General features: G+C 43.2%; 1 protein-coding gene across 1 annotated transcript in view; it reads left to right on the top strand.

The window, feature by feature from the left end:
• slc38a8a (solute carrier family 38 member 8a) overlaps positions 1–22088 on the top strand; it is a 69004-nt gene extending 46916 nt beyond the window's left edge. Inside the window, exons 5-10 of the mRNA XM_080188151.1 lie at positions 2033–2090; positions 5773–5887; positions 10724–10871; positions 13361–13560; positions 16092–16143; positions 21889–22088. Coding sequence (XP_080044277.1) covers positions 2033–2090; positions 5773–5887; positions 10724–10871; positions 13361–13560; positions 16092–16143; positions 21889–21994 — 679 coding nt within the window. The 3' untranslated portion in view covers positions 21995–22088. The remainder of the gene's footprint in view (positions 1–2032; positions 2091–5772; positions 5888–10723; positions 10872–13360; positions 13561–16091; positions 16144–21888) is intronic.
• Positions 22089–27849: the final 5761 nt, after the last annotated feature.

Here is a 27849-nt window from a genome sequence, read left to right as displayed (position 1 = left end):
CCACATGGCCCTGCCACAACAACCTCTGCAAGATGTGCTGAATCATCAACACGGATGCCATCATTTCACATGAGAACACCATCCACCAGGTACACAGTACATACTCTTGCAACTCAGCCAACATTGTCTACCTAATATGTTGCAGGACAGGATGTCCTGAGGCATGATACATTGGGGAGCCTTTGCAGGCACTACGACAATGGATGAATGAACACTGCTCGGCAATCACAAGGCAGGATTGTCCTCTTCCTGTTGGGTAATACTTCAGCAGTCATGAGCATTCAGCCTCTGACCTTCGGGTAAGCGTTCTCCAAGGTGGCCTTCACAACACATGACAACACAGAATTGCTGAGCAAAAACTGATAGCCAAGTTCGGCACGCATGAAGACGGCTTCAACAGGGATCTTGGGTTCATGTCGCATTATCTGTAACCCTCACGACTTGCCTGGACTTGCAAAATCTCACTAACTGTCCGGCCTGGAGACAATACTCATTTCTTTAACCTGTGCTTAACCCTCTCTCCATTTACATTGTCTGTACCTTTAAGACTTGATTACCTGTAATGCCTTGCATTCCAACCATTATCTTGTAAATTGAGTTTATATAGGATCAAATAGGATGGCAGAATATAATATTAATGATCGGACTCTTGGCAGTGTGGAAGATCAGAAAGATCTTGGGGTCTGAGTTCATAGGATGCTCAAAGCAGCTGCGCAGCTTGAAGCTGCGGTTAGGAAGGTGTATAGTGTACTGGCCTTCATCAATTGAGGAATTGAGTTTAGGAGTCGAAAGATAACGTTGCAGCTATATAGGACCCTGGTCAAACCCCACTTGGAGAACTGTGCTCAGTTCTGGTCGCTTCATTACAGGAAGGATGTGGAAGCCATAAAAAGGGTGCAGAGGAGATTTACAAGGATGTTGCCTGGATTGGGGAGCATGCCTTATGAGGATAGGTTGAGTGAGCGTGGCCTTTTCTCCTTGGAGAGATGAAGGATGAGGGGTGACCTGATAGAGGTATATAAGATGTTGAGAGGTATTGATCAAGTGGATAGTCAGAGGCTTTCTTCCAGGGCTGAAATGGTTGCCACAAGAGGACACAGGTTTAAGGTGCTGAGGAGTAGGTACAGAGGAGATGTCAGGGGTAAGTTTTTCAGTCAGAGAGTGGTGGGTGTGTGGAATGGGCTGCCAGCAACGGTGGTGGAGGTGGATTCAATAGGGTCTTTTAAGAGACTTTTAGATAAGTACATGGAACTTAGTAAGATAGAGGTTTATAGGTAAGCCTAGTAATCTCTAAGGTAGGGACATGTTCGGCACAACTTTGTGGGCTGAAGGGCCTGTATTGTGCTGTAGTTTTTCTATGTTTCTATGTTATATCTACATATATGCCCTCTGTTTGTGAACAGAACTCCCACTCACCTGATGAAGGGGCAGTGCTCCGAAAGCTTGTGGCTTGTGCTACCAAATAAACCTGTTGGACTTTAATCTGGAGCTGTGAGACTTCTTACTATGCTTACCCCAGTCCAACACCAGCATCTCCACTTTTTTTCCTTGTAGCAGACATTTCAGGTAATGAAGGGTTCCATTCAGTGAAGGCAGGATCTCTCTCTGACAGCGTCATTCCAGCCTCAGGATTGGGTTGAATGAAAGCCAGAAGAATGGTGATAAGATGAAGTAATGTCTGAAAGGAGGCGCAATCAACAAAGCAATAGGAGGAGAAATAATGGAATGAAAGTAGTGACAGAATGAGAGGCAGAATGATGGACAGAGAGGATGATGGAGTGAGAGCAAGAATGATGGAGTGAGAGAGAGGACGATGGTGCGAGGGAGCGGGAATGGCGGAGCAAGGGAGAGGGAACGATGAAGCAAGAAAGAGGGAAACAGAAGGGGAATGTTAGAATGAGAGTGCAAAATGAAGTATAAAAGGGAGAAAGATAAATTGACTGGGATGTAAAAAGGCCACATATATACATCATATGTCCCTTATTCCATACCAGTTACTCATTCCAAGTCCCATTTTGTTTCAATCCCTCAGTGTTACTTCATGGACAGCTATGTTCACAGTTGTACCAACAATCTGCTTTGGATTCCAGGTAAGAGAGTCATAGCTGAGGTGTCACGGTGAATGTCTATTTATCATCGAAATATCATGCTCCAATAGGGTTTGCCTCTGCCAGTGGTAAGTCTGGATTCCACATTCTGTATTTTTGATAACATTAACTCCTTGGCTGAAGGGTCCAGTCCATGTGTAAAGCGAGTGTCCCTTGTTCACAGGTTGGTCAGGATATGAATAGCTGAGTGGTAAATGGCTCACCCCCCTCACTCCAAAATAGCCAATGGAGTTAAAGAATTCTATGTTGTAATTACAGTCTGTGCACCAAACAATTCTTCTCACTTCACTAGTCATTCTCCAAGTGGCAATCCACATTCTATGCCTCTAATTGGTGATGAACATCCTCAGAGGTGGGGTCTCCCCAATTGAAAATAATGTCTGCACAAAAACCTCAGACAACCAGCAAGTTGAGGGGAATGGGGGATCAGGGCTTGAATTACAATCCTCCCGAAAACCAATCCACTATCAAAGTCTCAGTAACTAATGGAAGAACACGCAAAGTAGTTTTAAAACATTTCTCCATCTGATGCCAGTGTTAGTCAGCATTAAACATTTGCCAATCCCTTTGGATGATCATTAATGTGATGGATAGATCAGCAAGAATTCCCTGAGATGGAAAATCAGTGCCAAGTGATTGGGATTGGTGCCATCTGATTGGGATTCGTGCTATTTGATTGGATTTGGTGCCATTTGGTTGGCCTACATGTTACCTGAGCAGTAGAATGGTTAGTGACTTATTTGGGAAATATTTAATGTCTACAGTAATCCCAGAAATAACTCCAATTTTTCATTTGTGCTTCAACCTCACACTTCATGTCTCCACATAGATTATATGCACCAAAGGGTACAGCAGTTTACACCAGCTTTGGTGCCAGTCTTCACATTCTTTTACCTGAAGTTCAGTTGTAGCATTCTCTCCTTGGGGTGAATAGATCACATGATTAAGCTCACTTCTGAGTCTCAAGCAGGTTATTGAGGTGGGCACACATTTTCTGGTACTAAGAGTGTGCTGAATTTTTGGCGGGTGCCATTTTTCATTAACCATCTTCACTCTCAGGTAGAAATCAAAGATCCCACTGCCATTTGGAAAAGAGTGGGTCATTCTCCTCAGCACTCTAATTACTTATTAATTCCCCAAATCATCAAAGCAAGATTATCTGGACATTGTCTTATTGCTGTTTTTTAAAGCTAGCAAAAGACGTTCAAGTTCTTGAGAAGGGACAAAATGAATTTTGAGAGAAAACCTGCACTTAGCATAAAAACAAACAGTAAGAGTTTCTGTATATATAGGAAGTGAGTGGCTAAGATAAATATGGAACCTCTGCCAAATGAGGTGGGTGAAGTGATTACAGCATTAAAAAATGGCAGATATGCTAAATAGTTTCTTTTATATCAGTCTTCACTGTGAAAGACATTGCAAATATCCCTAAGATACCAGATGGGCTGATTTCAAATAGCATGGTAGAATTTACCAAAGTCCCAATCACAAGGGGAAGAGTGTTAGAGAAACTCAAGAGGCTAGAGGCAGACAAATTGCCAGGACCCAATGAACTGCGTGCTGGTTTAATGGAGCTGGCTGCAGAGACAGTGGACCCATTGGTTGAAATGTTTCATAACTTGCTAAATTCTGGGAGAGTACCAGACGTTTGGAAAACAGCCAATGAGACTCCCTTATTCAAAAAGGAGGAAGGGAGGGAACTGTAGCCCAGTTGGTTTAACATTTTTTATTTGCAAGTCACTGGAGTCAATAATCAAAGAGAAATAGCTAATCATTTAGGAAAGCTGGATATAATCAACTTAGCCAACTTGGTTTTATGATAAAACAAGCAAATCCAACAAGTAATTAAGAAAGCAAATGACATTTTATGAAAGGTAAATCATGTTTGACAAATCTGCTCAAATTCTTTGAGGGTACAATAGAGAAAATAGATAGAGGGCAACCAGGGATGTAGTGTATTTAGATACACAAAAGGCATTTGAAAAGGTCCAACGTAAGAGGCTGGTGCATAAAGTAACAGTCCATGGAACTGTAGGAAGTGTGTTAGCATGGATTGAAAACTGGCTGTCACATAGAAAACAGAGTTGGAATAAATGGATCCTTTTCAGAGTGGAAAGATGTAACCACGGGAGTGCCACAGGGATCAGTTCTTGGCCTGCAATTGTTCACTATTTATATTAATGATCCGAAGGAAGGAACAGAATTTAAGATTTCCAAATTTTCTAATGATACGAAGATAGGTTGAAGTGCATGTGGTGGTAAGGATATTATGTTTCTGCATGGAACATAGATGAACAGAAACCTGGCAAGTGAATTTAATGTGAGGAAGTGTGAGGTTGTACACTTCACTTGGAGGAATCAAAAGACAGATTATCATCTGAATGGAGAGATACTGCAGGTGAGTGAAGCACAGAGGGATCTAAGTGTTCTTGTGCATGAATCTCAAAAAACTAACAAGCAAATCCATCAAGTAGTTAAGAAGGCAAATGACATTTTGGCTTTTATTGCAAAGCGGTTGGAGTTTAGAAATAGGGAGTTTTTTTGCAATTGTACTGGATGTTGATGAGGCTTCACATGGAATACTACATGCAGTTTTAATCCCCTTTCATAAAAAATGATACAGTAACATTGGAAGTAGTCCAAAAGAGAGTCACCAGGCTAATTCCTGGGATGAGATGATTGTCCTATCAAGAGAGAATAAATAGTCTGGGTCTGTACCCCTTGGAGTTCAGAATAGTGAGGGGTGACCCTATTCACAAATGTAAGTTCCTTTAGGGGGCTTAACAGGATAGGTGATATGTTTTCACTAGTGGGATAGTCTCGAAAAAGATTGACATAGCTGCAAGATAAAGGAGACTGAGGTGCATAGAAACTTCTTCTTGGAGAAGGTGGTAAATCTCTAGAATTCTCCGCCCCAAAGGGTGGTGGAGGCTGGATAATTAGAAGTACTCAAAGTGGAGATGGATAAGTATTTGATAGATTGAGAAAGAGAAGGCTATGGGAAAATGGCACAGAAAAGGAGTTGAGACCAGCATAAACCAGCCATGGTTGTATTGAGTATGGGGTAGGCTTAAAGGGCCTGATGGCCTACTTCTGCTTCTATTTGTTATGTGTAGACATTGGCTGATGTGTTTTCCTCAATACAAAGTGCCACAAAAATACTACCTGACATAAAAAACTGTTCAGGATGTTCTGAGCAGGGAAAAAGTGCTATATATTTCTTTCTCACTCATGATACAAATCCCACTGAATGTAAAGTAAAACACTGAGGTCAATATTTGTTAGCTAGGGAAGTATTTCTGATTGGAAAGTCTGACGATGAATATGAAGTAAATAGCTGTCTATTTTCAGTGTTCTGATTCAGATCCCTGTGTCTATGTTCTAGTAAGAAGCTTCACAACACCAGGTTAAAATCCAACAGGTTTATTTGTAGCAAACACCACTAGCTTTCAGAACTGGCTGTTCCTTTGTCAGGTGGGTGGGAGTTCCCACCTACCTGATGAGTTACCACCCATCTGACGAAGGAACAGCCAGTTCCGAAAGCTAGTGGTGTTTGCTACAAATAAACCTGTTGGACTTCAGTCTGGTGTTGTGAGACTTCTTACTGTGTTTCCCCCAGTCCAATGCTGACATCTTCACATCATGACTATCATCTGTGTTCCAGTGTCATGAAGCGAGTGTCGCAATCTATAGCAGCATGCAGAACAGGAAGCTATCCCACTGGATCCTCATCTCTGTGCTCTCCATGATCGCATGTCTTCTCATTTACTCGATCACAGGTAAATAAAACTCAACAACAAATCATTGCGTTGTCTCTTCACCCTAGTCCTGTGGGTTATCACTTCTTAAAACAAAATGCTAGACTGCTCAATAGTTAAATGCCCAACTCAGGATGATCCAGATTCCCCTGGATTAGAATGTGTTAGGCCCCCATATTCGACCTGCAATGATAACAGAATTAAAATAACCATTTGGTTTCTGAGGGAAAGATTCTGCCTGGAAACATTGCCTAGATTGAGAATGATCTTCAGCTAAAAACAGAATGTGGTGACACTACATTCCATACAGAAAGAACCTGCTGACAGCCACGTAAGGAACAGCCACAAGGCTGAGCCAACTATAGGCATGACATTTATCCCCAGAAACCCTAACCCTCATAGGGAGATATAGTCTTGCTTAGCACGGCTATCAATACTGGTGATGTCGAGGGTAAGAATAATTGTGTAATACAGGTGATGATGAAGTTGAAAGAGGTATTAGTGGTGCTGGTGAGGGTTGTTGTACCTGCTAATTCTCAGATACTTTTGACCAGTTTGCTTACTCCAGCGGTTTATTCTGGTGCCCTTATTTGCAAGATGGGCAAAGGACAAACACAAGTAAAGATTCAACAAGTTTATTGATAATAACACTATTAACCCTTAAATTACCCGCATAAAACAAGAAGATACCCCAGGTTCAAGTATACAACACACAAAGCTGGTTTGGTTAAACTGCAGGCTCGATTCTCTGAGTCCCTCTGGTCTGTCATCATGAAGATGAGCCTCTGGCAGCTTCTTCCTTCCCTCCTTCTCTGGTCAGTCTTCCGAATGGTCAAGGTCACCTCCCTCATCGACTCTTCGCTGCTGGTGTGTCTGAGATGTGTACCTTTATCCCCCTACCCACTTGCCTTTCCAGAAACTTCTCTGGCTTCTGGCCAATTAGGTAATTGGTCCCAGAGGTGGGGGGGGGGGGGGAGGTGTTGGGGGGGTGGGGTGGTGGGTGGGAGGGGTTGGGGGGTGGGTGGGTGGGAAGGGGTCCAATACTCAATGGGTTTCTTGATATCTGCCTGACAGGACATCAGGGTCCACCCCCAGGTGTCCATCTCCATGTTGTTGCTTACATGTAATCTGTTGTCAGTTAAGCCAACTACAGGACCTCTTGGTGACAGAAAGCCTGGCCCAATCTGGGCTTCTAACAATAGACCAGTGCATTTCAATGGGGTGCAACGATCTCCTGTTGGGTCTCAGTAGAGTGCAACGACCATTGATGGGTGATTGATAGGTTAGGCCCAGACATGTTTGTGTATTTGTACAATTGGCCTGTCTGAGGTTTGACTGTGTTTGATTTTAATATGCCCAATTCTTTAATTTAGGATATCCAATTTAATCAGCCTTAAAATTAGGCCCTGATTATATTACCACAGGATAATGCATGTGGTGATGGCGACAGCGACAGCAACAGTGCCAGTGACATTGACAGTGATGGTAATGGTGCAATAGACCTCGTGCCTGCTCCGCCATTTAGTATGATCATAGCTGATCTTCTGCCTCCATTCCACTTTCCTGCCCATTCCACATATCCCCTGATTCCCTCAGAGACCAAAAATCCATCTATCTCAGCCTTAAATATATTCAATGATGGAAGATCTGCAACCGTTTGGGGTGGAGAATTCTAAAGATTCACAAACCTTTGAGGGAAGAAATTTCTCCTTATCTCAGTCCAAAATGGTTGACTCCTTATCCCAAGAGTCCTAGATTGTCCTAGATTCCCAGCCAGGAGAAACAACCCCTCTGTGCTCAAGCCTCTTAAAAATATCATTGTTTTCAATGAAGTTGTCTGTCAGTCTTCTAAACTCCAGGGAACATTGACCCAGTTTGTTTAGTCTCTCAGCACAGGATGGTCCTCACATCCCAGGATCCAATCTAATAAATCTTTGCTTTGCAACCTCAGTGCAATTATACCCTTCCTTAATTTTGGAGCCCAAGATGGCACAGTTAGCCACCCTAAAGCTTCTGGTGCTATAATCATTGTATCCTACCTATCATTTATCTACCCTTCTTTCTGCAACAAATGCACTGTCCATACATAATCAGGATATTTCAGTAAATGGGATTCAACTTGCAATGAACTCAGAGACTGTGGAGAATTGATTGTAATAGGAATTGGTAAAAATCAATAAAAAAAAAACCTGAACTTTCAATAAAACACATAAGAAATGCATTATTCCATGTAGGATTCAAAAACATACCCCTGGGATTTTAGACTCCAACTCTCATTCAATTTGAATTGGGCAGTGGGGGGTGCAGGGGGTACGATGAAGTAAACTCCTTTGTTAATTTTTATGCTCTGCTTGATTTTGGATTATAGAAAGTTTGATGCTCTGTGTGAGGGGATTTGACCATTCTGAAGCTGCAGTTCTTTCTCAGTTTTATAATTATAGGGTGATAATAATACATTTTTTCTCAATTCCAGCATAAGACTCATACAATGATGATGTAAATAGGCAGTTTTACAAAACCAGGTTTCATTTAGTAATTTGGGTGGAGAAAAATTCCAACCTGCCCACCAACATTTAGAACAGCTCCACACATGCCATAGCCACATTGTAAGTTGAGCGTCTAAGAGTGTTTGTTCCTACTAGACATTCGATTGGTGTTAGGGATTACCGAGCTTCTATAGAATGGAATGTGTGATGACATGAAATTTGTTCTCTGCCAATTTGAGATAATTCTGTTGCTCTTGGCAGCCATTCTGTCTTCTCACTGGCCTAGTCTGATGATTGAGTGTCAACCTAGGTATAACTTAAGATGTGGGCATATCTCCAAGAACAGTGTTATTGATAGTAGTCCAACTCATTCCATGTTATGTTCTTAGTTAGTAAACCGGGTAGCTTTAAGTATCCAAAACCAAGGTGCAATGCGAAGGACACAAGTTGCCAATCGTTGTTAGGAAGAGCAAACCTTGCACAGTCAATTGTGCATCAGTGGACAATTCACACATTCCAAAGTACTTTAATGAATTGTGTGTTTTTATTCTGGATATATCCCTTGACTGCAATATTATAGGTCACTCCTGTGAAAGGAACATCAATGAATCAGAATGCACCCTCTGCTCTCCAATGCCTAGGTGAATAAAATGACACAGAAGGGTGAAATTTGACATTGCACTGCGCTTTAATGGAATGTAATTACGTGCTGTCTTCTGACTACCTCAAAAGCAGAGATTGAAAGGATATGAAGTAGTAGGTGTTTAATTTAACAGGTGCATAATCAATATTTGAGACAAATGGGATATTTATAAAATTTGCCAATCACCTCAAAATAACAAGGCATTAAAAACACATCTCCTGGGTGAGTCATCCTGCTGACCTTTCAAATCCCCTTCATACATTGCCAGCACAGAGCTTCTGATTAGGATTTGAAAACCTGACACTGATCGTAGACTTGCCACAGCATCACACACAAAGAATTGTTCAAAATATGAGATTGGGTTTAGAGACTTGCTGGCAAGGCTAGAGTTTATTGAGCATCTCAGTTATCTCTGAGGAAGTGGCAACAAACTTTCTTTTTCTTGAACCATTGCAGTCCTTGTGGTGTAGGTACACCCAGTGTGCTATTAGGGAGAGGATTCCAGGATGTTGACTGAGTGATGATGGAAGAATGGTGTTGTATTTCTAAGTCAGGATGGTGATTGACTTGCAGGGAAACTTGCAGGTGTTAGTGTCTCCATGTGTCTGCTCCCCTTGTCTTTCTGGATGTTAGAGATTGCAGGTTTGGAAGGTGCTGTTGAAGGAGGCTTGGTGAGTTGCTGCAGTGCATGTTGTAGATGGTACACACTTCTGTCCATGTGCATCAGTGATGGAGGGAGCTTGAATGCAATGACGAGGCACTGATTAATTAAACACAGCTCCAAAGCTGGCATGAAAAGAAATTTGGATTATTCCTCCAGGCGCTACAAGAAATCCTTCGACACCTTTACCATTGGTTTCCCTACATCTCCCCAAAACTATGATGGACTTGAAGCAAATCCCCTCTCCCCCGCAACCCCCGGTGACCTGTGACAGAAATCCATTAACCTGAGATTCTGATAAGGGCAATTGATTGCCTTTCATTTTCCCATTCCCACCCACAGGCTTCCATATTATTCCTGGTGGATTCTGATGGGTGAGGAATTAGGTCTGGACTGAGTCTGTAAGCGTGCAAAGTGATTGAGCCTCAGATCAAGGAATCAGAAAGAGCCTATTGCTTACACCTTGAAAAACCCCCCAATTCCAGCTCCTAATTCTAAACCATGGCTCAAATTTGGGTTTTGATCAATCAGGCACAGAATAAGTAATCCCCCTTTGATACACAATACTTCATTCCTGTCAGGAATTACGGGAACCAATTGCTTGTTATCCATTCCCACACATCTATTCAGGAGAGCAAGCAATGAGAGCAAACAGTAAGAATTAGAGAGTTCGGTTTAAATGGTGACTATTGTTTGCTATGTCAAGGGATGTCAGTGTGTTGTCAGTTCCTAGTCACATTTCATGTATGTCAGGGGATTGCAATATAAATCTACGGCTGAGCTTACATTCTCTTATTTAAAAAAGGAAAACAAACCTGTAAAGGAAAACAAATGCATGCAAATGGAACTAGCTCAGTTTAAGAAATCTAGTCAGCATGAATAAGTTGGGCTGAATGACCTGTTTCTGTGATGTAAATAAAGTTAAACTTAAGTTGAAGTTAATTTATTTGTCACAATAGGGCTTATATTACCGCTGCAATGAAGTTACTGTGAAATTCCCCGAGTCGCCATACTCCATAAATATCTCTATGACTTTATGACTGTATAACCCCTGTTGTATATTTCAGGAATGTATGGATATTTAACGTTTGGTACCGATGTGGCCGCAGATATCCTAATGTCATACCCAGATAATGAGGTGCTCATTATAATAGGGAGACTGCTCTTTGGGATTTCCATCATCACCATCTATCCCATAATACTCCATTTGGGGAGGTATGTTGCAATTTTCTAGACTCAAATAATTTCTCACACTGAGGGGTAATAATGAATTGGCAAGTCAGAGATTGGGGATTAAGGGTTATGGGGAGAAGGCGGGAAAGTGGAACTGAGCCACGACAGATCAGCCATGATCTTATTGAATGGCGGGGCAGGCTCGAAGGGCTAGATGGCCGACTCCTGCTCCTATTTCTTATGTTCTTTATGTTCTTATGTTCTTATTATGAGATCTGTTGTGATGAGACAGGGAGAAATGCAGGAGTAGGCAGTGCCCCATCTGTCGAGGGGGATTGAATATAAAAGTAGGGAGGTCTTGCTGCAGCTGTATAGGGCATTGGTGAGGCCGCAGCTGGAGTACTGTGTGCAGTTTTGGGCGCCGCACCTGCGCAAGGATATTTTGGCCCTGGAGGGAGTGCAGAGGAGGTTTACTAGGCTGATACCGGAGTTGAGGGGATTGAGCTATGAGGAGAGGCTGAATAAACTAGGCTTGTACTCGTTAGAGTTTAGAAGAATGAGGGGAGATCTCATTGAGACGTATAAGATGATGAATGGGATGGATAGGATAGAGGTGGAGAGACTCTTCCCGCTCAAAAAAGACAGTAGGACTAGGGGGCACAGCCTCAAGATAAAGGGGAGGCGGTTTAGAACGGAGTTGAGGAGGAACTTCTTCACTCAAAGGGTGGTGAATCTCTGGAATTCTCTGCCCGTTGAAGTGGTGGAGGCTGCCTCGCTAAATATTTTTAAGAAGCGGGTTGATGGGTTTTTGATAAGAGAAGGGATTAAGGGTTATGGGGAGAGGGCGGGAAAGTGGAACTGAGCCACGACAGATCAGCCATGATCTTATTGAATGGCGGGGCAGGCTCGAAGGGCTAGATGGCCTACTCCTACTCCTATTTCTTATGTTCTTATGTTCTTATGTTCTCTCTGGGCACTAACTCACGGCAGGATGCATTCTATCTGACTTTCTAACAATATGTTGAGGTGAGGAGGACACCACTGAGCCCATGGTAAAAGATTATGTGTGGAAAGTAGGGCATCAAGGATGTTCTGTTACTTGGCAATGTAACCTTTATTGACAATGTTTGCCTGATGTCCAGCCCAATAGGGAATTTTTGTTTTGGGGATGGGTATTATCTCTATACCTCTACTCCCTACCAGGAAGGTCTGAGTTCTTTCCACTTCATCCTTGAACAGGGGTCCTGCTAATCTCCACCCACCATTGCCCTCCTCCGCCTGCCTGCACCTGTCCTCATATTGAACAACTTCCCCTTCAACTCCGCCCCTCTCTTCCAAGTAACAAATGTTTCCATGGTACCTGCATGGATCCTTGTCATTGTCTTTTTATGGAATATGTGGAATATTCTTTGTTGCAGTCCTGTTGGGATCTCTCTGTATAACCGTATCTGTGCTATTTCCTGCTCTTACCCTCAGTTAGAAAATTTCAGCAATTTTGCTTCCAGTTTCCACCCTTCTCTTTGCTTTTGCATGTTTCACCTCTGACTCTTCATTTCCCTTCATTTCTCTATCCCATTTCTTGGGTAGACTATCAACTAATATTCATTGTACACCCACTGACTCTTGCAGTCACCTTGACTACACATGCTCATGCCTTACTTTCAGTAAGGACACTAATCCATTCTCCCAGTTTTTTTTTCTCCCTCACAAGATACATGCAACATGCAAAAGCAAAAAGAAGGGTGGAAATTGGAAGCAAAGTTACTGAAATTTTCTAACTGAGAGACAATATGGCTCCCTTTTTCCTCAACTAGACAATTCTCTCCACCATGACTGACAGGGCCTTCAGTCATGACATTTCATTTGCTGCACTGTTGCTCTCACCTCACCCCCTGCCTCCGAGAACTAATGTAGATTCCCCTTGTCCTCACCTTCGACCCCACTGGCTTCCATATTCAACACACCAGCTTCTGCAAATTTAAAAACTAGGGAATTAAAGTGACAGAATAGAGAAAATATTAGCTCAGGAACACAAAGCGGAGAATCATGGGAAATGATTGTTTACAAACTGGAGGGAGTTATTGATAACAGGATCATTTTTACTATCTATGTATGAGAAGGATATAAAAGACAAAGGGTTCATTAGAACAACAGTCAAATTATCTTGGGTCCAGTGATGGAGCGAGGAACTGTACCATGGTGGTCTTCCAACTTACGTTCAGTGTTCAAAAATCTGGAGTTAAAGAGCTGCTTTTGGATAACTGCTATTCCCCAGGGGTCAGTACCAGTATCAAGTCTCTTTATAATATATATTGATAACATGGACTTGGTGTACGAGTTAGTAACAAACTTCAAAGAGAGGCTATCCACTCTCACTAATACTTGGCACCACACTGGAAGTGTGTGTGTGAGGGGACAGCAGGATGGATTAGTGGAGAAACAGAATCAGCTTGAAGCCACTGACATGTCATTCTCCCTTCTCTCTCCTCTCTCTTTCTCTCTCTCAATATGCATATATATCTCTTACCCAGATCTGTGATTCAGGAGCTGTGTGTAAAGCGTCGGCCTCAGAATGTGGTGCTCACGGCAGCTTATGAGAGGAGACAGAGGGTGCTGCTGACAACCTGTTGGGTCCTGGTCACCATGGGGATAGCACTGTTTGTCCCGGATATCAGTGAGGTCATCAGTCTCATTGGAGGCATCAGTGCGTTCTTCATCTTCATTTTCCCTGGTACGACCGGTTTCTTGATGTGTGGTGGGGGGTTTATTATGACAGAGGGATTACAACCATTCTTCTGTGTCAGTGACTCCATTCCATCTCCTCACTCACATTCTGAGGGACATTCATCCCAATGAAAGAACATTTCCCCACTTTGTCTCTGCTTGACACCTTTTACACTCCATAACATGCCAAGCCTTGCTGGGATCCTTGGATGTTGACTGATTTCCTCCTAGTAACTCAACCAATTGCCCATTTGTTAACATTTTTCATTTGTTAACTTGATTAGTGCAGCAGGCTGTTCAACCACAGAAGGCATCATGGCCATATGTCAATCAGCCCTCACCTTATTTTCAGCCACTTTCCAGCAGGGGCTCTTTTCTTACTCTGGGTCAGCGTCAAATGCATATATGTCAGACACAGAGTGAGCTTCTCTCTGCAAGAATTTTGCTTGGGTTTTCACTGAGTCTGGATGACTCAGAAGCCCTTTAGTACAGACAAGCAGGTCCCTATTCCGGGATTTGTAACCCCATGCCAAGTTGTCTGATTTTCAGGAGTGCCTTTAGAGGGTGTGAGCTAGTTCTTGTCAAAGTTCCGCATCCAGCACTCCCAACCTGACCAGCTCCATGGTAGGAATTGGCATCTCCTTCTCCATTGCAGTTTTCATGGAGTCAGGGCACATTATAGCTCATAGCCCTCAGAGGTGTAAAGAACTCTAGTCTGCATGAATGGACCTTTTAAAAGGTGAGTTCCCTCACAGAGTCATAAACGTTTGCAGCATGGAAACAGGCCCTTCGGACCAACTTGTCCATGCAGCCCATTTTTTTTAAAACCCCTGAACTAATCCCAATTGCCCACACTTGCCCCATATTCTTCTATAACCATTGTACACACGTAACTATCTAAATGCTTTTTAAATGATAAAATTGTACCTGTCTTACTTTTACCTCTGGCAGCTTGTTCCAGACACTCATCACCGTCTGTGTGAAAAAAGTTGCCCCTCTGGACACTTTCTTATCTTTCCCCTCTCACCTTAAACCTATGCCTTCTAGTTTTAGACTCCCCTACCTTTGGGAAAAGATGTTGACTATCTTGTCTATGCCCCTGATTATTTTATAGACCTCTATAAAGTCACCCCTCAGCCTCCTATACTCCAGAAAAAAAGGTCCCAACCTATTCAGCCTCTCCTTATAACTCAGTCCATCAAGTCCCTGTAGCATCCTATACCAGATTCATACCAAACTGTGCCCCGATCCCCAAGGATCCATATGCCTTCTCTGCCAAGCTGTGATATGTCTATGCCCATTGACCCAATATGCACACTGTGTAAACACAAGGAGCCCTTCAGTGATAATAGTTAGTGTAAAATAAATTTGAAAAAAAAACTGCTGCATAACATTCTCCTATATTGAAAATAAATAATTTCACTACAAGCTAATAAAAGTGTCAATCACCTTAAAGTATCAATAACAAAAGTATAAACACTTGAAACCACCTAAACTGTGTAAACAAACATTGTGAAATGGGCAGCAGAGTGCTTGAACTGTCAAACAATGTTTCCTTTGTGGAGCAGGTGTTCTACTCTAATAGTAATCTCATCTCATAACAAGCATAATGAAGTTTGGCTGAGAGTTCAGGCACCCATTAGTTTGCTGAAACAGCTGACCCAAAGAATACATTGTTTGATGAACAGCTCTGGCTCTCTGAATTCAGCTGTCTATTTCATAATATTTTAAAAGATAAGTGGTTTCAATGGCTTGTAGTTTTCTCAAAGCTTCTTTTACACATCCCATGAAACATTATCATTTATAGGTTCCAGAGTTGTATGTTGGCTCATTGAGCATGGAAGTCCTGTGCAAAAAGGGGATGAGGGGCCATGACGGTTGGTGTTGTAAAGGGGCGGCTTGGATGGTATATGGGCAGTGTTTGGAGGGGTTGGGACTGTGAGGAATGAAAACTGGAGGGCCTTTTTTACTTCATTTTAAATGGGACAAAACACCAAGGTGGGTCTTTCAATCAACCCGCCTGCACACCCCACGGGCTCCAAATTTTATCCTGAGTTAGCTGACCCCACCACCAAACACAACTTGCCTGTTGCCCCCCACTCTACCTCTGGACTCTTCATCGGCCCCCCCTCCCCCCACTCCCCCACTCCATCTCCCAAGAACGCCACTGGCAATCAAGAGTTGGCCAGAATTTTCTGATTTTGCCTGTGACTAGGATTCTCCAGTTCTGCTGCAGTGAATGGAGTTTTGGCTGAACACCAAATTCTCCATTCTTGCTTGCAGCAGTGGTGGGCCGAATACGATCAGAGCATCCTGCATCCACCCAGCCCCCCCCCCACCCCTCACCTGCCTCCTGCCAATCCCTCTCGCAGATGCAAATGTAGGCCAATGTGTGGAACATCGCATGGAATTACTGTAAGGTTACAGTTCTGAAAGTCCTTGACTCCAATGGGCCCGCCAGACCAGTCTTTACTGCTTTAACCTCAGTATGAATTCAAAATGCTGTTAATCTCTCACCATCTCTCTCCTCCTTCGCAGGTCTGTGTCTTGTGTGTGCCATGCAAACTGAGCCAATCTCTTCCAGAGTCAGGTAAACCTGAGCCTGTGCCAATTATTATCAACATGCTGCTTACAGAATGGGAGCAAGTGCTGATGAGCAAATGAGAATTAAAAATGATGCCCTTTAAACATGGGGAGACCAAAATTACAATGGGCAACATCCCACCATCTCCACCATTACTGCCATTTTAGTTCGAGCCTTGACATTTGTTTCCTGTCTGAGACAGATGTGATCCCATTATTATGAGCAGATTTGGGCAATTTTATGTGGCTCTGTTGATATAATTCTTATTTCTGTGTTTGAAGATTGTGAGTTCAATTACTGTTCAAGAGTTTTGAGCAGAAACAACAAGGTTGGCACTTCAGTGCAGTACCGAGAGAGTGCAGCACTGGCAGATGTTTGCCTTTTGAATGAGACATTAAAGTTAGGTCTGATCCATCCTCTTCAGTCCCACTGCATCCTTTTGAAGAAGGGCAGGGTACTGCTCCATGGTATTCTCATAAATTTTCATCCTTCAACCAAACTTGCAAAAAACAGATTATGATCACATTGCTGTTTCTGGGAGTTTATTGATGCTAGGTTAGCTGTCACAGTGCCATATATTAAAACAGGGACAGTATATCAAAGCCAATGAAGTATTTTTGATATACTGTCCCTGTTTTAATGTACGGCAGTGTGGCAGCTATTCTAGCATCAATAAGATGTACAAAACTCTGGTGCGGCTGCACTTGGCGTATTGTGTACAGTTCTGGTTGCCGCATTATAAGAAGGATGTGGAGGCATTGGAAAGGGTGCAGAGGAGGTTTACCAGGATGTTGCCTGGTATGGTGGGAAGGTCTTTTGAGGAAAGGCTGAGGGACTTGAATTGTTTTCGTTAGAAAGAAGGAGTTTGAGAGGCGACCTAATTGAGGCATACAAGATGATCAGAGGGTTAGATAGGGTGGATAGTAAGAGCCTTTTTCCTCAGATGGTGATGTCTAACACAAGGGGATATAGCTTTAAATTAAGGGGTGGTAATTATAGGATGGATGTCAGAGATAGGTTCTTTACTCAGAGGGTAGTAAGGGCGTGGAATGCCCTGCCCGCAGCAGTTGTGGACTCGCCAACTTTAAGGGCGTTCAAATGGTCTGTGGATAGGCATATGGATAACATTGGAATAGTTTAGGTTGGAGGGTCATTAGATTGGTTCCACTGGTCGGCGCAACATCGAGGGCCGAAGGGCCTGTACTGTGCTGTAATGTTCTATGTTCTATGTTTTGAAAAGGTGTGGGCTGTACTTGTTACAGCTTTGGAGCACTCCTGACCTGACCAGCTCCATTGAGGCATAAACTACTCCACAATTTTCAGGCAGTTAGGCCACTTTTTAAGGGGTCATGGTTCACGGCCACTTATGGGAATCATGAACCCTGGTCTGCGTGAGGGAGATCTTTGAGAAGCTAAGTTCAAAGAATCCCCCTCATGCCAAACTCTGCCTTTCACAGGGTGGAAGGGTAGAGCTTGGCATAGTAGGCATGAGGTGACATGGGGTGGGTGGGGTTAATGAGATGGCATGGGGGATTTTGGAGGGTGAAGGGGTTGTGAGGGCTGAGGTAAGAAGGATCTTGGTCTTTCTTCCCTAGTGCAAGAGTTCGTGATGTCTCGGACCATGTTTTCAAGATCCTTAAGGGGGAGGGAGATCAGTTGCAGGTCGTGGTGCACATCGGTACCAACGATGTAGGTAGGAGAAGGGATGGGGATTTAAAACAGGAATTTTGGGAGCTTGGATGAAAGCTGAGAGTCAGGACAAAGCATGTGGTCATCTCTGGTTTGTTGCCGGTGCCACGTGCTAGTGAGTTGAGGAACAAGGAGAGAGTGCAGATTAACATGTGGCTGCAGAGATGGTGTAGGAGAGAGGGTTTCAGTTACTTGGATAAGTGGCGCACATTCTGGGGAAGGTGGGACCTGTACAAATTGGAAGATTTGCACCTGAACCAGAGGGGAAGTAATATCCTGGGAGGGAAATTTGCTATGGCTCTTTGGAGGGGGTTTAAACTAATTTGTCAGGGGGATGGGAAAACGAGATGCAGTCCAAAAGCCAGTGTTGAGGGTTGTGAGGTACTGAGGAAGGCATCAAGGTCACAGGAGTGTACAGGCAGATAGGATGGTGGGTTGAAGTGTATTTACTTCAATGCCAGGAGCATCAGGAATAAGGTAGGTGAACTTGGAGCGTGCATTGGTACTTGGAACTACAATGTTGTGGCCATTCTGAAGACATGGTTAGAACAGGGACAGGAATGGTTGTTGGCAGTTCTGGGGTATAGATGTTTCAGTAAGAGTAGCGAATGCGGTAAAAAAGGTGGAGGAATAGCATTGTTAATCAACAATAGTTTAGTAGCTGCTGAAAGGTATTTCGAGAGCTATCTGCCTACAGAGGTAATATGGGCTGAAGTTAGAAATAGGAAAGAATCGGTCACATTGTTAGGAGTTTTCTATAGGCCCACAAATAGTAATAGAGATGTGGAGGAGGAAATGGCAAAGCAGATTATGGATAGGTGTGGAGGTCACAGGGTAGTTATCATGAGTGACTTTAACTTTCCAGATATTGATTGGAACCTTTATGGGTCGAATAGTTTCGATGGGACACTTTTTGTGCAGTGTGTACAGGAGGGTTTCCTGACATAATATGTGGATAAGCCGACAAGAGGTGGGGCCACATTGGACTTGGTACTGGGTAATGAACCGGGCCAAGTGTTAGATTTGTTTGTGGGAGAGCATTTTGGAGATAGTGACCACAGTTCGGTGTCCTTCATTAGTGCAATAGAGAGGGATAGGGTCACACGGCAGGGCAACGTTTATAATGGGGGCACGGATAATTATGATGTGATTAGACAAGAATGAGGGAGCATAAGATGGGAACAGGAACTATCAGGTATGGGCACAAACGAAAAGTGAAGCTTTTTCAAGGAACAAATACCGCGTGTCCTTAGTGGGTATGTCCCTGTCAGGCAGGGAGGAAATGGCTAAGTGAGGGAACCATGGTTCACAAAGGAGGTTGAATGTCTTGTTAGGAGGAAAAAGGAAGCGTATGTAAGGATGAAAAAATAAGGTTCAGTTGGGTCGCTTGAGGGTTACAAGGTAGCTAGGAATGAGTTAAAGAAAGGGCTTAGGAGAGCTAGGAGTCAGATAAAGAAAAACCCCAAGGCTTTTTACTCTTATGTGAGAAATAAAAGAATGATCAGGGTAAGGTTACGGTCAATCAGGATAGTAGTGGGAACTTGTGCATGGAGTCAGAAGAGATAGGTGAGGCATTGAATGAATACTCTTTAGTGATCACTAAGGAGAGGGGCCATGTTTTTGAGGAGGATACAGGCTGATAGGATGGAGGAGGTAGATGTTCTGAGGGAAGATATATTAGCAATTTTGAAAAACCTGAGGGTCGATAAGTCCCCTGGGCCAGATGGGATACAGCCTAGGATATTTTGAGAGGCAAGGGATGATATTGCGGAGCCTTTAGCTTTGATTTTTGGGTCCTCACTGTTAACATGGATCGTGCCAGAGGACTGGAGAGTGACAAATATTGTTCCTCTGTTCAGGAAAGGAAATAGGAATGACCCTGGTAATTATAGGCCAGCTAGTCTTTCTTCGGTGGTCGGTAAGTTAATGGAAAGGGTCCTGAGAGATAGGATTTATGACCATTTGGAAAGATGCAGTTTAATCTGGGATAATCAGCATGGTTACGTGAGGGGTAATTCCTGCCTCACAAATTTTATTGAATTCTTTGAGGAGGTACTAAGTGTGTGGATGAAGGTAGAGCAGTTGATGTCGTATACATGGATCTTAGTAAGGCGTTTGATTAGGTTCCCCATGGTAGGCTCATGAAGAAGGTAAAGAAGTGTGGGATAGAAGGAAATTTGGCCGATTGGATAAGTAACTGGCTGTCTCATAGAAAACAGAGGGTGGTGGTGGAAGGAAATTTTTCAGTCTGGAGGCCAGTTACTTGCTCTGTACCACAGGGGTCAGTGCTGGGTCCTCTGCTATTTGTGATTTTTATCAATGACTTGGAAGAAGGGGCTGAAGGGTGGGTTAGTAAATTTGTTGACGACTCCAAGATTGGTGGAGTAGTGGATGAGATGGAGGGCTCTTGCAGGCTGCGAAGAGACATTGATAGGATGCAGAGCTGGGCCGAAAAGTGGCAGATGGAGTTTAACCCTGATAAGTGTGAGGTGGTTCATTTTGGTAGGGCAAACTTGAATGTGGATTACAGGGTCAACAGCAGGGTTCTGGGGAGTGTGGAGGAACAGAGAGATCTTGGGGTTCATATCCACAGATCTCTGAAGTTTGCCACTCAAGTGAATAGATCCGTGAAGAAGGCTGATAGTATGTTAGTGTTTATTAACAGGGGGTTTGAGTTTAAGAGCCGTGGGATTATACTGGACTTTGGTGAGACCACATTTGGAATATTGATCTTGGGTTCTGGTCACCTCACACCCACTATAAGAAGGATGTGGAAGCATTGGAGAGAGTGCAGAGGAGATTTACCAGGATGCTGCCTGGTTTGGGGAGTAGGTCTTATGAAGAAAGGTTGTGGGAGCTGGGGCTTTTCTCTTTAGAGTGGAGGAGGATGAGAGGCGACTTAATAGAGGTTTATAAGATGAAGAGGGAGATAGATAGAGGGAGATAGATGCAGAGACTATTTCCTCGGGTGGATGTAGCTGTTACTAGGGGGCTATAAGGTTCATGGTGGGAGATATAGGAGGGATGTCTGAGGTAGATTCTTCACTCAGAGAGTGGTTGGGGTGTGGAATACATTGCCTGCTGTGATAATGGAGTCGGGCACTTTAGGAACTTGCAAGCGGTTATTGGATAGGCACATGGAGCACACCAGAATGATTAGGAGTGGGATCACTTGATCTTGGGTTTGGACATAGCTCGGCTCAACATTGAGGGCTGAAGGGCTTGTACTGTGCTGTACTGTTCCATGTTCCATGTTTCTTTCTCACGAAGACAAAATGCCACCATTTAAGCCGTCCACCTCCACGTTGTGCAGCACTGTGGCTGCTTCCACACTTCTTCTCAGCTCAGATGGCCCAGCTCCAGCTCACACCCATTACCCAGCAATGAAGTGGCCAGTGTCTTGATGGCATTTTCTCCCAAGACCAGCAGACTCCCCCCCACCGCCAGCCACCTGGAGAATGAAAATCCAGAAATGGACACAACACTCCAGCTCAGGTCTCAAAAGTGTCATAAAGATTTAATGTTATTCATTTTTTTGGTACTTTATACCCAGGATTTTGATATCCTGGGTGTAAGGGGCATATGGAGAAGAGGGCCAGCAATAGGCCAGCCTGAAGACATAACCTGATGCTAGTGATATAGAAAACTTCATTGTCTTGGTTCACTCACACTTTAGAGTTGAATAGTTGTGAGTTCAAGTCCCCCTTCAGAGCTGGGAGCACAGACTCCAGACCGTTTTTCCAGTGCAGTACAACGGGCACTGTTGGAAGTACTGTCTTTCAGTGATGTTAAACTGAGGCACCATCCTCCCTCTGAACTGGACAGCAAAATCCCCTTGGTACAATTTGAATGCAGAACAAGAGAGTCCTGGTTCACAATTATCCCTCAAAAAGCAAGATTAAAAAAGTTAATCTGTTCATTACATTTTTTGGGAGCTTGCAGTGTATAAATTGGTTGCCACATTTCCTACATTACAAGAATAACTACACTTTAAAAATACTTTATTGGTTCCTGTTCTGTTTGGGTTTCTGCCATTTTATTGAAGTACTTTTTTATTCTCAGGTGGTGTTTGATTGTTTGGGGAATAGTTGCAATCCTGTGTGGAGTGTTCATCTTCGGGCACAGTACAGCCACTGCAGTGATGGAGCTAATACAAAGACTCATCTAAATCCTCACAGGGTTAAATCTGTATAGTGCAGTCAAATACATGGAATTAATTGTGACATGCTCAACATTTTATTTGACTATTTGCTTGTCTGTAACTGTGCATTTCACTGTAACTGTATATGTCTATGTGTGTGTAGGTACCTACACATGCTTGTGTGTGTGTCCCTATATGTGTGTCTATATATTTGTGTGTGTGTGTGTGTGTGTGTGTGTGTGTGCAGTGTCTGTGTATGTCCTACTGTGTGTTTTTGTGGAAGTCCATGTAAAAATACAGGGATGCTAGCTTATCTAGCTTATTGGATACCACGCCAAACTATCTAATTACATTCATTGATTTGACATAGCCTTATTCAGGATTCAGACCACATCTCAGCATCAATCTATGTGTAGGCTCCAGTTAGATCCAGCATTGATCCATGTGTATGCTCCATTCTGATCCAGCATCAATCCATGTGTATGCTCCGTTCTGATCCAGCATCAATGGGATCATAAGATCATCAGAACTCGAGTTTGCAGCAGGGAAAGATTGCCAAATTTTATTCAGATCAAACCATGCAGGTTGACTCTGATTGATCAAGGCAGTGCAATAGAGAATGAACCAGGGAATGGCTGTTTGGTTCACAAAGATGCAATGCATGGACATGTTCGTTCTGTCTGCAAAGGCAGGGGCCTGTGTGAATATATGTGGCCTCATCACAGCAACACCTCTGCTAATCAGATTCCACTTGGCAAACAATCAGCAATCTCTTCTTATGCAGTATAAATTGTTATTCTCTTTATCTTTGGTAATCTTGTGAATCTGTCCTGATGAGTGCGAGGTGAAAAGTTTCAATAGAATGCCTCTTTTTTCAGCAATACAGAAATTCTGCATAGTCAAGTGACTATTTATCCATTACTGTTATTTTGTTTATATTATTTTTGGTCCCTGATTCAATATTCAATTGCTTGAGAGATCTGCCATGCTGACCACTTGTTTCAGTGTACACATCGATGCCAAATAATTATTCAGTTTGTCCATCATGTCCCCATTTGCATTGACATCGCTGTTATCTGTCTGCACATTGCCTCTATTAACCCTCACCTTCATCATATAATAGGAACATTTGTGTTGATGTTGCTATCCATTGAAAGTTTAGTTTCATACGTCCTTCTATAACTCTTACTAATTGTTTTATCACTCTTTATATTCGTCCCATTCACCATGGTTCTGTTTTTTTTTAACTTTTCCTTTTGGTGTTATCACATACCTTATTAGTTATCACAGACTGACTTTATTGGTGAATAAAGCCCAATGGAGTCTACTGTACTGTTGAACAACTCATTCTGGTCTTCTGTCAGTTTACCCATTAGGAGATTGACCCAATTTATTGCAGACAGTTTCTGTCTCCTCACCTTGAGGTTAGCGTCACCAGATCTAGAATCCTCGGAACTGTCTTGCATTTCTATCTTGTCTATGTTATCACAATTACATTTAAATTTAACTCATTTTTACTCGATTTCACTGAGCATACTTCTTTGTTGATTCTGGAAGATTATACCGTAGGAAACTGCATTTCTGATAAATGCCAGCTGTAAACACATTCCTCTTAGAGTGAAGGGCAAGGCTGGCAGAAGTAGGGAACCCTGGATGACTTGGGATATTGAGGCCCTGGTCAAGAAGAAGAAAGAGGCACGTGACATGCATAGGCAGCTGGGATCAAGTGAGTCTCTTGAAGAGTATCGGGAGTGTAGGAGTAGAGTTAAGAGAAAAATGAGGAGGGCAAAAAGGGGACACAAAATTGTATTGGCAGATAAGACAAAGAAGCGTCCAAAGAGCTTCTACACATACATAAAGGGCAAAAGAGTAACAAGGGAGAGAATAGGGCCTCTTAAGGGTCAACAAGGTCATCCATGTGCCAATCCACAAGGGATGGGTAAGATCCTAAATGAATATTTCTCATCAGTATTTACTGTTAGGGAACTTGGGAAAATAAATAGTGATGTCTTGAGGAATGTACATATTACAGGGAAGGAGGTGCAGGAAGACTTAAAGCGCATCAAGGTAGATAAATCCCTGATACCTGATGAAGTATATCCCAGGACATTGTGGGAGGCTAGGGAGGAAATTGTAGATCCACTAGCCGAGATATTTGAATCATCGATAGTCACGGGGTGAGGTGCCTGAAGATTGGAGAGTGGCAAATGTTGTGCCTTTGTTTGAAAAGGGCTGCAGGGAAAAGCCTGGGAATGGTAGGCCGGTGAGCCTCACATCTGTGGTGGGTAAATTGTTGGATGGTATTTTGAGAGACAGGATCTACAGGCATTTAGAAATGCAACGACTGATCAGGGACAGTCAGCATGGCTTTGTGAGTGGAAAATCATGTCTCACAAATTTGACTGAGCTTTTTGAAGGAGTAACCAAGAAGGTAGATGAGGGCAGTGCAGTTGATGTTGTCTACATGGATGTTGGCAAGGCCTTTGACAAGGTACCTTGTGGTAGGTTGTTGCATAAAGTTAAATCTCACGGGATCCAAGGTGAGGTATCTAAATGGATACAAAATTGGCTTCGTTGTAGAGAGTTGTTTTTCAAACTGGAGGCCTGTGACCAGCATGTGCCTCAGGGATCAGTGCTGGGTCCACTGTTATTTGTCATTTATATTAATGATTTGGATGAGAATATAGGGGACACGGTTATTAAGTTTGCAGATAACTCTAAGATTGGTGGCATAGTGGACAGTGAAGAAAGTTATCTCCATTTGCAACAGGATCTTGATCAACCGGGCCAGTGGGCTGATGAATGGCAGCTGGAGTTTAATTTAGACAAATGCGAGGTGATGCATTTTGGTAGATTGAACCAGGGCAGGTCTCACTCAGTTAATGGTAGGCATTGGGGAGAGCGACAGAACAAAGAAATCGCGGGGTAAATGTTCATAGCTCTTCGAAAGTGGAGTCACAGGTGGACAGAGTGGTGAAGAATGCATTCGGCATGCTTGGTTTCATCGATCAGAACATTGAATAAAGGAGCTGGTACGTCTTGTTGAAGCTGTACAAGACATTGGTAAGGATACACTTGGAATACTGAGTGCAATTCTGGTCACACTATTATAGAAAGGATATTATTAAACTAGAAAGAGTGCAGAAAAGATTTACTAGGATGCTACCAGGACTTGATGGATTGAGTTATGAGGAGAGGCTGAATAGACTGGGACTTTTTTTTTCTGGAGCGTAGGAGGCTGAGAGGTGACCTTATAGAGATCTATAAAATAATGAGGGGCATAGACAAGGTAGATATTCAATGTCTTTTCCCAAAGATAGGGGAGCCTAAAACTAGAGGGCATAGGTTTAAGGTGAGACGGGAGTGATACAAAAGGTTCCAGAGGGGTAATTTTTTCACACAGAGGGTGGTGAGTGTCTGGAACAAGCTGCCAGAGGTAGTAGTAGAGGTGAGTACAATTTTATCTTTTAAAAAGCATTTAGATAGTTACATGGGTACGATGGGTATAGAGGGATATGGGGCAAATGCAGGTTTAAAAAAAAGGCAGCGCGGACAAGTTGGGCCGAAAAACCTGTTTCCATGCTGTAAACCTCTATGACATTATGACTCTGAGGGTTTCCAGTCTCCTTCTGAAGAATACATCTTAGAATCTTCTCTCAAATGATGCGTCCTGTCGGATGTCTTCACTAAGAGTCCACTCCAGGGTTTCAACCTCTCCTTTTAGTATTCCTCTGCGCTGAATTGCCACATGCATTCAAGCTTCCGCACAATCTTTCATGTACCCAGCCATGCCAACAGAACACCACAGGTTGTATTAAGATATCACCATATCTCTGATCACCTCAGATCTCTGGCTTCTCGCAAGCTGATTGCTTTACCTCTGCGTCCTACAGCTTTGTCTTTTAACTTAGAGCCTTCCCTTACTCCTCACTCTCAACTTCACTGAACAGAACCTTCTTCTCAGGTTCCTGACTTTTGTTCTTTTGACTTCCCAGTCTTCCTAGAACTTTCTTCTGTCTCATTGCTTGGTTTTAGAACCTTTCCTCTATTCTTTAGCTTAACACTTGCTCTCTATAGTCTCCTTTCATCCCTGTTCAAATAGCTTTCACCTCCAATCACCAAGCCAATGCACACATTCGTAAGGAAAAAAAGTTTTATTTTTAAATGAAGGATTTTGCATTCACATAGCTCCTTTCAAAGACTCAAGATACCCTAACATGTCCAAGCACACATTTTCTCTACAAAAACATGGAGGCCACTGTGTGCATAGCAAGATCCCACAAACAACGAGACAATCTGCTTTGTTAGTGATGTTTCTTGAAGAGTAAATGTTGGCTACGACATCGAGAAGAACTGGAGTACAAGATTGGATGACAAGCTCAAGTCTCCACTTGAACCCATAAACTTCTGATCGATGAGGTCAGAGAGTGGGGCAAAGATTTGATTTAATGAGCAGAGCAATGACAGCAATCAGAATTAACAATTCAGGAGAAGTAACTGGGTTTAATGTGTGTTTTATTCAGATAACTTCATGTACATAATAATATAATGAATTCAACGCAGTCAATAATGCAGCACAGGTTACCATATCTATCCTGCGTTAATAGTGAAAATCAATTCAGTTTCTAAATCTAGATCTTAACAGCTGTGAGTTGCTATTCTAATTTTCGAACAAAAGTGAAACATTAGCAGCTGAATGTTGTGGAAATTGGAGCTACCAAACAAAATGATACACAAACTTGGCTAAATGGACAAAAATGAAGTAGCATCACTGCCTGACAGTTGCAAGCTGTTAAACCTTAACCCAGATAAAACACCCCTGTCCCACAGCAGCCCACAAACTCCCACAGTCCCTACAACACTCCCTCACAGACCCTCCCGCACACACATTTCACCCCCACAAACCACTACCATCCCCTCAACACTCCCCACATATGACGACCCACTCTCCCATAGTCTGCCCCCACACCCCTCATCAACACCCCTCTCCCACAAATTCCTCCTCCACACCCCACTCCTTTCCCTACACATTTGTCCCCCCCCACCCCAACCTGCATACTCCTTCCCACACACCCCTCACCGTTTCCACACACACACACACACACACACACACACACACACACACACACACACACACACACACACACACACACACACACACACACACACACACACCTCATCCATGCACACTCATTCCCTTCCCTACACATCCACTTTCCCCACAATCCCCCTTCCCCACATACCCCCTTTCCCCACACACTCTCTCCCCTACAGATTCCCTCCCCCAACACAGCCCCCTCCCCCCACATAACCCCTCTCCTCACGCACCCCTTCCCACACATCATTCCCTACGACAGAATTTGCTCAGATCAGATGACACAAAAGGTGGTGGAAGATGTTGCTCTTCTAAATAGATTCAGGAGTGTTACTGCGTAATAACCTATGAATTAAAGGGCAGACAAGCCAACACTGCCCAAATCTGTGTTCTGATTAATGAGTGTTCCTGTCATTTACCATACTGTCGAGCCCTCACCACACACCAGCACAGCATCCTTGTTAAACATAGTCAGTTGGGATTTGGGTCATGTAGCATTAGTGCATCCCTTACTCCTTTATCCTATCCTCTCTCTCCACTGTTCTCTCGACAGTCCAAGTGTTTTCAGCTACTTTGGTTGTAGGTTGGAGCTTAAGGGACGGACAGTGATGATGAGCCAGGTATCCAAATGTTCATGGCATTAGTGAAAGGCCTTTATTAAAACCAGCACTTTCGAGGGGAAAGTTCTTATTCTGAGTGTGGGAATAGAAAGAATGCGGGAATAGAAAGGGAAAGATCTGTATGTAATTGTGGAGTCTGTAAATGCCAGAAAAACTTTCATATTCAC

The sequence above is a fragment of the Carcharhinus amblyrhynchos genome, chromosome 4 (genome assembly GCF_965287045.1).
Source record: "Carcharhinus amblyrhynchos chromosome 4, sCarAmb.v2.hapA, whole genome shotgun sequence".
Classification (NCBI taxonomy): domain Eukaryota; kingdom Metazoa; phylum Chordata; class Chondrichthyes; order Carcharhiniformes; family Carcharhinidae; genus Carcharhinus; species Carcharhinus amblyrhynchos.
The sequence above is the reverse complement of the archived record's forward strand: the minus strand, read 5'-3'. Positions and strand labels throughout refer to the sequence as shown.